Source organism: Caretta caretta, chromosome 3 (genome assembly GCF_965140235.1).
Source record: "Caretta caretta isolate rCarCar2 chromosome 3, rCarCar1.hap1, whole genome shotgun sequence".
Taxonomy (NCBI): Eukaryota; Metazoa; Chordata; order Testudines; family Cheloniidae; genus Caretta; species Caretta caretta.
In genome coordinates, this window is record NC_134208.1 from 81,020,022 (window position 1) to 81,032,824 (window position 12,803).

General features: G+C 37.6%; 1 protein-coding gene across 5 annotated transcripts in view; it reads left to right on the forward strand.

The window, feature by feature from the left end:
- LIN28B (lin-28 RNA binding posttranscriptional regulator B) overlaps positions 1-12,803 on the forward strand; it is a 122,403-nt gene that overhangs the window by 7,548 nt on the left and 102,052 nt on the right. For 2 of the 5 annotated variants that reach the window (XM_075126600.1, XM_075126603.1), the window contains exon 2: positions 1,867-2,051. In XM_075126600.1, the coding sequence (XP_074982701.1) occupies positions 1,867-2,051 (185 nt within the window). Of the gene's footprint in view, positions 1-730; positions 1,010-1,047; positions 1,524-1,866; positions 2,052-12,803 lie in introns of those variants that run through there. The other 3 variants (XM_048844914.2, XM_075126601.1, XM_075126604.1) reach the window with 3 other exon arrangements.

Here is a 12,803-nt window from a genome sequence, read left to right on the forward strand (position 1 = left end):
CAACACATTCTGAACCATATTAAGGTGATATCGCGTTTCCGGTACGCGTTTCTTTTGAATATGAAATAGTCATGTGAAACAAAGGGAGGAACACTAGCGATTCTCTGTGTATATGTTGAACCCAAGTGTGTATATGTTTCTGCGTGCAGTACATATAAAGTTTTCCTGGCAACCTAAGTAGGTTAAAATAAGGTGATCAGCATGTTAAATTCCCTGAAGCAGTCGAATTTTGGCTAACGTGTCTACAAGAAAATAAATACAAGGTTAAAAGGCAAAAATACAGTTATAATTCAAAGGTGTTTAAATGCCACTTTTATTAAGGAAGTAGCAACACTTGCAAATATGTACATTTTTTTGTACACACGGCAATGTGTGTAGTAAGGTGTGTATCTGTACAGAGTGCACATATGGTTATGCATGCATACATAGTATATGTGATCCTGTATACATATTTGTGTGTCTATTCACATAATATATCTCCTCCCTATGACAGTATATATATATATAAAATCTCAGTTGTATGTCTAGGGGTTGGATGTAACTCCATATGTAGCTATACGTGTATCTCTACACATATGTGTAAATACACACGCGCACAGAAACCCCCAAAATACGTCATCTTGATTTCCCGTGGAGTGTGCAAAGTAGCTGTAAGACAAGTTCGTATTTGAATTTTCTTGTTCATTCATAAATTATTTTGGTGTGTCAGCCTAAGTTGAAATGGCGATTGGCTACTTCAGACTCTTGCCAACCCCTTAAGGATCTGATGTGAAATTAGTCGCAAGAAAGCATGTAATTGACAAAGTCACGTGTGCGTAGGGGGCCAGAAACTGAGGGAGAGACAAGGGGAAAAATCAAAAGAGGGAAAGCACATTAGACCATGCGAGCTAAATTTGTGATCGTTCAAAATCAGGATGTTAGATTGATGCAGAAGACCACTTCGATCCAAAGGGAAAGTTTTCATCTCACGAGTTTGGAGCAGAGGGCCCGTGGGGCAACATGGCCGAAGGTTAATTTTCTTATTCTATTGTTTTTCTATTATTTTTTTCTCTCTCTCTCTTCCTCTCCCCCTCCTCCTCTTTATTAACCCCACTAGGCACCATTCTTTTTTTTTTTTTTTTAAATCGGATCGCGCAGAGGGGCTTTCTACAAACCTATTGTTACGAATTTCCAAAAATGTTCCGTACCGCCCACACCGATTCACACAACTTGAAAAGCTTTCATGGGGCTATTGTTTGAATTGTTCCTGTACGATTAAACACAGTTTCAGTGGAGGGATGCGAAAACGTTTGTACACCTGTCCCCCCAACTTTAACTGAAAGTGATTCCAAGGGGGGGGGAGGTGGATGCACGTTGGAAAATAGTACTGGATCCGCCGCTGTATGTGCAATAACACGTTGTTGTGCAATCTGCCCCTTTTTTGCTCATTCCCTCCACCCCCACCCGCGCTTTGCAAGAAGAGAATAATTTAGCTGAGCATTTCTGTTGGAAAATGGGATCGGTCCTAAACCAGCAATATTCAAGTAAAGTATCGCGTTCTGCGGTGTAGTATGGCTGAAAGTCGGCGTAAAATGGAAAAATACACGTATACACAGAAACGTGGGCTGTTCCGGGCGACAGAGAGCGAGCATATGCTGGGTTTCCTCTCTGTTACCCTGGCTCCTTTTTGGGTTGTGTGCTTTTTTTAAATGGTTTTCTGTGCAGGGAAAGAAAACGGGTTGATTTTGTAATGTGCGGGTGTGTGGGGGTGGTTGTTTTTCTCCCCTCTGAGCAATCCCTTTGTACAAGGCAAAGGACGTTTACCAGAATTTAACTCTTTGCTTTGCATCGTGTGTGTGTGTGTGTGTGTTTTTTCCCCCTCCTCAGCAGGGGCGAGTAAAGGTGGAGACGAGCCCGGGAAGTTGCCAGAGCAGGAAGAGGAGGAATCTCAGGTTTTGCATGGAACAGGCCATTGCAAGTGGTTCAATGTGCGAATGGGATTCGGGTTCATCTCCATGATCAACCGGGAAGGAAACCCTTTGGAGTCTCCAGTTGATGTTTTTGTACACCAAGTAAGACCAACTTTTGTCTCCCATCTTCTCCCCCCACCCCACCCCCCATCCCCTTTCTTTTTGGGTTGAGTTCAATGGTGATCGAGTTACACTGGAAGGGAAACAATCAATCTATCGTTCTAGATATTTAAATGCATCTGTATATATGTAATAAAAACTGCTCTAAGAAGGGGTTCTATCTACATCAGCCCATTAAAACTCAAATAAGATCAGCATCCATAGTTGGTGGATTGTGCAAAAGGATATTTTATCTCTTCACAATGCAGGGCTGGGGTACAAACTTTTCTTTTTGAATTCTTTTTTTTTAAATAATCTCATATCCTGTTTCTGATAAGGTTTAAACTTTTCAGCTATGTCATCTGCTCAGGAGCAGATAGGTCCTTCCGTGCAAAGGTGATTAAAAAATATACACAGAAAAGGAGAAATAAATATATTCATCAATTAGGTCTGTTGTGAACAAATATTTTTTGTAACACTCTTCTTGTAGAATTAGACATTTTTTAAAAGTAGTTCATCCCAGATTAGTTGGTGAGAAGTAAATGTAATTAATAGGTTTATTTTGCAATGATACAGACATGAAAACATCCCTCTGATAATACATGACTCATCAAACTCTGTGTGTATGTGTGTGTGTGTGTGTGTTTGTGTTTGTTTGTTTGTTTGTTTTAAAAATCTCTTTTGGAAAACATATCTAGTAGTAAATAAGACTAAGGACATTGTCTCTTTAAAGACACTGAACATAAAGATGTGTCCATTGTTTATATTTTTAACATGTCTAACTGGTATCTAGAGCCTTATTTTGTACATGGAAACTCTAAGACAAATGTCTTCATTTGAAAAAGTTTCAGCTGCAAGAAACGTTAATCAGGAAGTTTAGAAAACTTCTTCCAAGGTTATTGATGTGATTTGTGAGAAACCAGTGTACCTAGATCTCCCACATGCTTGTATTAGTCCCAAATTGCAAGAATGACATTTTGAATTTCATCACCCTTCTGAGTTGATCAGAGAAAAAGAGAACAATATCTGCAAAGTAAAGAGACTGTTTCAGGCTGGGTTATGGCCATGTCAGGAAAGCTAAAGGCATCTTAACTTTTCACGTTGTTGTCCATTTCCTATGACGTTTACAATGATTTGGGGGAGGTTTTGTTACGTGATATTCTATCTTGATGGTCTAGTTTTATTCCATATATTATTGTACGTTTGGGCTCATTTTCACCATTCACGTTTAAGGAATATATACTTAGGATGAAGCTGATAGGAGATAACTGAAACAAGAAACAATGCTTGCTGGTGTGTTGCTTTGCTTTGTGGTGGTGTTTGGGTACATTTTTGACCTTTTTGTGATATGTCCACCCCTGCCTCCAGGGTCTACTCATCCATATTGTCTGTTTGTATGTGGAATTAAGTATAACTGTGAAATGAAATAGAGCTTTTATTTTTAATGTAAAAGGAATACTTTGTTTTTACATTCTTACACTTCCTGCTTCGCACTGTCAGGCATGGATGAAGCAGCTCCTTTCCTGCTGCTTTTCATGAGACTGAATTACTGAAATCATTGTCAAATCTGATTGCTATCAGTTTCCTTGCCTTTTTTCCCCTCTGAACTGTCTTTAGGTCATTAATTGCTCTTTGTGATTACATAAATGTATTTTAAAGATGAAAGAAAGAAAAAAAGTTCTCTTTGTCTAATACCCTGGCATATTTTGTTCTCCTTGCTCCTCTAATATTAAAAAAGCAAGTGTTTAAAGGATAGCAAATTGATTAATAAAATAAAATATTTGAAAACAATATTCTTAGAACTGTGTAACTGCAGAAAATGTTAAGTGATCATATTATGTGTAGGACTTTGCTATTGATACACACTTTAAAGTAAGTCATGTGTAATTTACTTACACAATAGAAAATATTCATAGAAAGTCAAAAGATAATCAAATAAAATTGTAGGAAATGTTGAAGCCAGTTTGTATTTTGTGTCACATAGAAGATGGGGACATTTAATAAGCCAGTAAGTGAGTTATGCAGGAGGAAATCATTTCAAGCATAAATTTTTGGAGATACTGAACTAATCTACATGTCATAAATATTTGTATGGATTTACAGATTTCTGCTAGTACACAATACCATAAAAGATAGTATAGCTAATTGGTTTAAACTGTGAACCTCATTAATAATTTTGGATTTTTCTCAAATATATGTCTTAATGCACTAATTTATCAGTGGTTCATAATTAATTGCTCTCATTACACCAAAGAAAGTATTTTAATATATCCCACTTTGTTTTTTCTTGGTGAAATATTCATTAAATGCAGGGCTTATGGTGACATTAGTCTCTTCTCTTTCCCAAAGCTTTAATATAATGGGGGGGATTATAAGAGGAGCAACGCCTAACTCGGGTTGAGTTTGAATTTCACATACTTCATTATTACAGAATAATTGTGCTACTTGGCTAGCTGATTTGAAGGTGACAGTAGCCACTGGTGGATAGATAGCCACAACAACATAAGGCCCTTTTAAAATCTGAAATGTTATACAAAGAAGAGATTGCATGCTGTTAAAATAGAGTCTGGTATCTGTACGTTCAATGGGCCCCATCCTCCAAAGCTGTACTTGTGCAATTAGGTCTTAATCATTTGACTATTGAAGTCAGAAATATTGTTCATGTGAGAAAGGGTTTGCAGTCATATTATGAATTTGTCAGGATAAATATTGCTGTATACTATTTTAGAACTATTGTGTCTTCTACTACAGCACATACTTATGTACAGGGCTTGTCATACATACAACTAGACTTTTTAGATACTATGTATCAGAGAATCCTACAAATTAAGAATAGGAAAAACCCACATAATTTAGTACCTATACAGGATTGCTTATGCAGGATTGTTCCCTACAAATACACTTCTAGTGTTTTGTCTAGCCGAGCTTTAAATATTCCCAATGATAGGATTTTCCATCCCCTTCACTTGAGAAATTGTTCAAAGCCTAAGAGATTTTGCTGTCAGGAAGACTTTCCTGATATTCAGTCCAAATTCCCTTTAATGATTTCATCCTATTATACCCACTTCTATTTACTTGTAGCACTGTAAATAATTTATCTCCCTCTGTGGTGTTTACACCCCTCAATTATGTGTGCATTATAATCATGTTTTCCCTTTGTCATTGGTTAACTAAGCTGTGCATATTTAGGTCTTTTTTAGAGCCCCTACTTCTTTAAGTCAATGGAAGTTCTGTGCATGGAACAGCTGCAGTATTGAGCCTTTAACTCTTCTTTTTAAGTTATTCCCTTCAGCACTCTGATTTTGATTGATCTTCTCTGAACTACCTTCGGCTTGTCATTATCTTTCTGGTAATGAGGTACTCAGAGCCAAACACATTATTTCAGATGGAAACATACCAGAGGTCTCTCTATATTTATATATTATAATTAAAGTAGAGTACATTTGTAAACATTTACACTCAAGTCCTTTTCAGATTTGGTTTGCATATGCCTGTCCATGTATTCAGCATCTTCATGTTGATCTTTTGTTTGAGCTATTCATTATTTCCAGAAGGAAGTTATAGAATAGTTAACCTGTTTGTTTCTGAATCACTCTTTACTCAAATTGCATTAATGGGACTATCATTTATTTTTATAAGAGTAAATATAATGGGCCAAATTCTGCATAGTGTAACTATGTTGACTTCAACAGAGTTGTACCATACTGGATTTGGCTCAGTATTGTTGTTCTTCGCACCTTAAATTCCACATTAGCTGCTTTATAATAGATCCTGTCTTTAGTGGGAGATGCGTGTATTTATCAGAGGGCAGAGCTGGGCCTAATGAGTGTGCAATGATAGAAACTTCTTGTGATTCTGCATAAGTTTAAGTACAGCAGTTTAAAAGGTCTACAGTTCTGTAAACTAAAAGGGATTATATGTGAGGTTTTAGCCCCAAGATCACAGTAAAAGGGTTGATGCTTGAAGTTAGTTTAACTGCTGAGATGTTTGTATATAACGTTTTTTTAACCAAGGGGGAGGGGTGAACTCTGACCCACTGTAGGTCCCTTCCAGCTCTAATTATTCTATGGTTTACCTTGGGAAGAAGGTTTAACTTTGAAAGTGCTTAACAAGACTGTTTATGTGATCACACACACAAAAAAGAGCAGTTTTTGTTGGTTTTAAATGTAAATAGATGCAATTTATAAGTGTTTATTACACATGAAAACTTCATAACCTTGTGTTCTGTTTCTGAATTTTAAGATCATTGCCTAGGTGGATTTGTTTAGAAGATGCAGATAGTGGGGATGTCCTATATTAGGGTCTGGTCCTGCAGCCCAAAATTATTGCCATAATGGGATTGATTTTTGCATAAAGATTTTGGGACTTAAAACAGGATGCTTTCTATATCTGTATTTAAATGACCAGCATTAGCTAAAAGCACACATTTCCATCTGAAACTTGTTTTAACTACTATTGTTACACTTAAGTCTACTGAAACTGGAAGAAATCTGAGGATTTTTTGTTTTGTTTTGTTTTTCAGTTACTTCATGCATTTGACCTCATGTTGTATATAGTAAATTGCATTCTTTCCCTTGTTTTAGTGGGTCTTTCACGCAACACTGGAAAGTGATAGAGAGAAAAAAAGCATCTACAATAATATACAATGTAATTTTAAAACACAAGAAACAAAAATATTGATTGGGGAATTTAGGGGTAGATATAATACCCCAAATAGAATCTGTTTTCAACTATTGTTTTTAATCACTAGATTTTAAGTTGATTGTCTCTTTAAGATTAGGCACCTGATCATGAATTTCTTTTGTATCCAAAGCTGCTACTGATGTCAACTAGGGCAAGCAAAGTTTTATTGGTACAAGAAATGCAGGACTTGGCATAGTGTATTACATTTAATATCTAATGTCCCTGATGCCAGGGTCTAGATCTTCTCCGTGTGTGTGTGTGGGGGGGGGGGGGGGGGAGGTACATCTAGTGATCTAGTACATCTCTTTCTTATGATGATCCGGGCTTGAAAAAGCTTGTATACAGTGACTTGAAGTTTTGATGAGCAAGAGGGGTGAATGGCAGGCTGTTTTCCCCTGCTGCGTGCAACATAGCAGTTCCACTTTGGAGTACAGCAGTCTCTGTGTGAGGCCTGCTGCTCCTAACCTGGCTCCCTGAACTGTTGTTTGGGGGCAGACAAACCCAAACCCCAATCTAAAAAAAAATGGATGGAAGAGACTTGAGGAGCCAGGAGAGAGAAGCCTGTAGGTGAGCAAGTGAGGAGCAAACTGTGTGTCTGTTGGCAACAAGGAGATCAGAGGGAATCAGGCTTGAACTCAGATCTGCAATAAAAAGTCTGGGCCCAGCTATTGGTACTGAGACTTGCTCAGGGGCCTGAGCCCATTCATTGGGAATCTAGGCAGTGGCTTGCAGGGCCATCATGGAATGGTCATGTGGGAGGATTCCAGGAGAAGTGGCAGAGTGGATACCTGATGAGGGATTCCTGGGGAGGAGAGCTGCTTCCTTCAAACCAGCGTGCGGAGTGTACAGGTTGGATGTTTGGAAACAGCTTTAAATTGCTGGGTGGAGGGATTTGTGGTGGTGGTTTAGTTCTGGTAAACCACAAAAAAATCTTAATGAGTGTTTACAACAGCGGCGTATTAATGCCTAGACCGACAAGGCCTAGGCCTAGGGCAGCAAATTTGCTGGGGCAGCAAATTTATAACAGCAGCCAGAGGCTGCTTCCTGCAGCATTGGTTTGCGCCTTCCGCACCCGGCCCCGCCCCAACTCCACACCTTCCCCACCCCCTCCCTGCCCCTATTGGTCCCCTTCCTCAAATTCCCGCCCCAGCCCTACCTCCTCTCCTGAGGGCGCTGCATTCCCCCCTCTTCCGCCCTCCTTCATGAAGCTGTTTCGCGAACAAGCAATGGCAGGGAGCAGGGAGAAACAGGACCTGGCTGCATGCTCAGGGGAGGAGGCGGAGCGGACGTGAACTGGAGTGGGGGGTGGGGGTGGCAATTATTTCAGGGCCTAGGGGCGGCAAAATCTTTAATCCACCACTGGTTTACAATATGATTCACAGTTAACTGAATCAGCCTCTCCTTTGAGAATCCTAGTAAGGGAGCCTTCATCTGTGATAAATGCCTCTGAACAGAATCTATTTACATTTAAAGCTAACATCTTTGTGTGTTTTTAATCTGAAGACACATGCAGTATGGAATTCCATTGAAGTCAGTGGAAAGACTCCCATTGACGTGAATGGAGTTGGATCAGCTCCTGTCATGCTAAGCAATTGTAAATATTATTTTTTTCTAGACATAAATCACAAATTGTTACACCTTCAGGGGACCTACAGTTGGTCACTATTGGTCCAATTATTTGGGACCAAATGCTCCCTTGCACGAGCAAAGGGAAACACAAGTCTACAGATGCTTCTCCAGAACTTACTTCTCCCTTCCTCCAACTCTGAGGAAGTCTTGCATGAGCTTGGGAGCATGGAAGGAGGAGGACATTCTGTTTGGAACACTTTTTACCCTTCATACAGAGAGGGTATCCAAGCAGATATATGTGCCTACATTAAAAGAAAATCAACTTGAAAATTTTTGTTATTATTTGTCCTGAGATAGCACGAGGAAGCCCCAGTTAGGGATCAGGGCTCCATTATGTACACTCTACATTCACCTAGTGAAAAGACAACCTTGCCTCAGAGAGCTTACAATCTAAGTAAATCACATTGGTGTGAAAATTTTGTTCCTAATACAATTACTGTAACTGAAAAAATATTTCTCTTTCTTTTTTAAGTTTATTTACTTTGTGTTTTGACAGCACATTGTTTAGAATCTGTTTCCCCTGTATAGCCAGTTAGGATGACACCGGTGAAGGCAAGGTCAGACCTTTAGATAGGCTGAGATTCTCAAAGGTGTTTAGACACCTAACTCCCATAGACTCCAATGAAAGTTGGGAGCTTAAATACCTTTGAGGCTCTTGACCTTACTAGTTTGGTGAAAAGCCCATTATAAATATCAACAAGAGAGCAGAAGAACATTTTTATAACATTTCTTAAGGGAATCTAAACAAAATGGATCTGCAGTTTAAAGGATGATTTTCCAGAAACTGGAATTTCTAAAAATGAGTCAATTGAATTATCAATTACGTAATTCAATTGACAGTAATCCTTTCAAGTTTTTCAAGGGTTATTCACTCAGGTCAGGTCTACGCAAGAAACTTTTACTGGTATCATAATATCAGTGAAGGCTGTGTTTCTTTAAGACATTTTTCTACTGCCAAGAAGCCCCACAGTAGACACGATTATACCCATAAAATAGTTAATTTTGCTGGTATAGTTTAATTCATTTGTGAAACGGGTATAAGCAATTCTGGCAACATTTTTTGCCAGTATAAGCTGCATCTCCACTAGGGGAAGGCCAGTATAGCTATTGTGGCAATCTAGTCTAGGGAAGACCTAATCAGGTTCCAGGGTGACACCACTGCCCACCTGCCTTTCCTCTTCCCTATAGACAGAGTAGGGTTTTTTTTTCCTTCCATAGATGCAAAATGCTAGGACTGTGGGAGCATAGCTCCAGTTGGGGATGGAGAGCCAGAGTTAGTAGTGCTAACTTTTAAAAGGGTTCCTCTGGATCCTGGAGATCAGTACAGTAGGAGAGGCTGCATCCCTGTCTCCTACAAGATCCTCTCACCACAGAGGAAGACTTTGAGGAAATTCCGCTAAAGAGTTTCTTAGCCCTTCATATTCCATCCTTTGGGTAGATACGCAGGATGGTAGAGTCCAGCCCAACTCTGACATATCTCTGAGTGTCTGTAGTATCAGCCCTAAACTGTGGCATTTTAATGGATAAATTAAACATATTTTGCTGTTGCTTTAAAACATTTTAAATATGGATTATTGTAATAATGGGAGTTTCTAGATTACCCAGTATTAAAAAATAATAGTTATGTGTACTCTGATTCAATTTAGCTGGTAATACAAGAAAGCTGTCACTAAATCTGTGAAATATTTATTAATTAGTATGGAGAACATAACTCTTGAGTTATTGATCACATTTAGTTCTATGATCATCTCATTTCACAAAAAGATTTATTTTAAAACATCTCATTCTAATGAATAACTTAAATTATTTCTCCTATAGCTGTATGAATATTAGTGAAGAACAGAATGTAGCAATATTATATTTTCATATTTTAAATATTTTTTACCAAAATTATAGCAATATATTAATAGTTTAGAGCTTGGCCTGTATTTTTTGTATATTTTCCAATTAAATGTTAGTGTTTAAGTTGTTGTTATAATTTCAAAAATATGACTTTATGAAATGACAAGTTTATAATTTGTAGTGTAGTCATTTCCTTTGAGTTGCTTTAAAAAATTCTCTTTTGAAAATATCCTTGTTTCAGTTGCTTTTTATCTATTATCTATTAATTAGGATATTTGTCTTGTAAGAATCACTGAGAAAAGACATAATCAACATTAATTTGGAGTATATGGAGTTGGCTCAAAAAAAAAAACAGAATTCCTTCATTGTTTTTATGGAATGTATACAGCTTTATTAGAAAATATTGGATATTATTATAAAATAATTATACTAATGAGTGTGTATTTTTAATCAGTGAAGCCGACATCAAAGAAATATTTTCCCAATTGAGGTCCTCTATTAATGAGTCACAGTAATTTATAGATACACAGCTTTATTTTTCTACTATAATATTATTATAGTACCACTTGAGGCTCCTTTACCATTTCTGTTATAACTTCCTATTGTTCATGGTTATATCAATTCATATAACAAAGTTATCCCTCAGATGATTTAGCATAAAAGTGCTTTCCCGTGTGTAGTTTTGAACAGACTAAAATAAATACAAACATGGTTGTTTTTGAAGTACAGAAGTCCTTAAAATCTATAAACTAACCCTGTGCACTAACTTTAAAACTGCTCTATGTTTTTTACAACAGCATTTTGTAAGGCGTTACTGAAAAGTCTTGGTCGACTTTATAGGCTAGTTTCAAAAATACAATATTGGCTGAAATATGGGCTTTAAAAACATTTCCTGTGCCTGTGCAGTAATGTCTCAAGAATGCTTACTAGACTTTTGATATTTGGAATGTACAAATGCATATATGGCCTGATCAAAAACCCACTGAAGTCACCTGAAAGACCCATTGGCTTCTGTAGATTTTGGATCAGGCCCATATAGATTTAACATTTTGACATGTATTGATATCATATATTGTTAAGTTGTGTGGTCTACTCTAAGACATACAATTTTGACATTTGAACAGTTAGCCATTATTGATGTGAAACTAGAAAATAATGAATTGAATGAATCATTAACACATCTCTTCTTATTTCTACATGTCGATCTTTTTTTTAAACTGCCATAAACAATGAGGTCAAGAAATCACATAGATCTATGTCAAAGGGACTGAGCTGAATCGCTGAGAGAAATTCAGGCCTATTATACGTAAATCATTCCACATTGTTTTTCTTAGATATTGCAGCACAGAAGGGCTAAATTCTGCCCACTTTTCTAACATGGGCAGTCCCCTTGACTTTTGAAACCCATTCAATACCTACCCCCAACATGGTGGATTAGGAATGGATTTTAAGCCTACCCTCTGAATTTCCTTGCTGTTATTGATTTAATTCAAATCCTTTGGCTTGGTCATCACTAAAAAGTTAGGTGGACCCAGCAACGTCACTCAGGGGTGTGAAAAATCAACCCCCCTGAGTGGTGTATTTAAGCCAATGTAACTCCTGGTGTAGACAGGGCTGAGTCCATGGAAGAATTCATCCATCAACCTAGTTACCGCCTCTCAGAGAGGTGGATTATTTATGCCAATGGAAAAGCCTCTCCTGGCAGCATAGGTAGTGTCTACACTGAAGCGCTACCACTGTGCTGCTGTTGTGTTTCCAGTGTAGTTTCCTTAATATTATTTAATCATAGCTTTCTTGTGGTTTAAAGATAGTGAACTGTAGTCTGTCCTGATATAGTCCCTGTGAGGTACATAATGTGTAAATCAGCATCGAGTTTGGTCCAGTGTCTTTAATTCAAATTTGTTTACTTGTCCTTAAAATTATATAATATAAGATGTTGTAGATCACAAGTTCATGAACCAGACTGATCATGTAACTTTTTATATCATGTTTACTACATACTATTTTCTAGTACAATATATGTGTGCTATGTGTCGTCTCATATGACTAACCTGTCAATAGACCACTAATCTGCCAATCTGCTTTGATACATTAAGATATGCAAAGCTCCCATGCTGATAAGGCATTTTTAGTTTTTTCTGTTGAAAAATTACTTAAGCTCAGAGCATCCTTTCCCACAGGAAGGAAGGATGTCGGAAGAAATTTGTGCGATGATCCCCAAATGGAATGACACCCTCCACCCCACACATATACATCCTGTTGATGGGAGGAATTTGCCCCTCCAGTGGGAAATGCTATGACAATTGCCACAAACTTGCAGGTCGAACCATGGTGGAGGCCCTGTGCCTCCACACCAGATTTGAGTATTGTGCTCAATATAGTATGTTACTGTATGAATGGATATGTATTTTTATGAAAACGTATGTACATACATCTCTGCATAGTTTTCTGTGTGTTAGTAAGTATATTTTAAACTGCCATTTAAAAATATTTCTGCAAATTGAACTTTAATATGCTAATGGAAAAGTCAACGGATGTTATTTTGTAATTCTGCAAAAAAATTCGAGCACAAAAACTTTTTTTTTTTTAAATAAATTAATT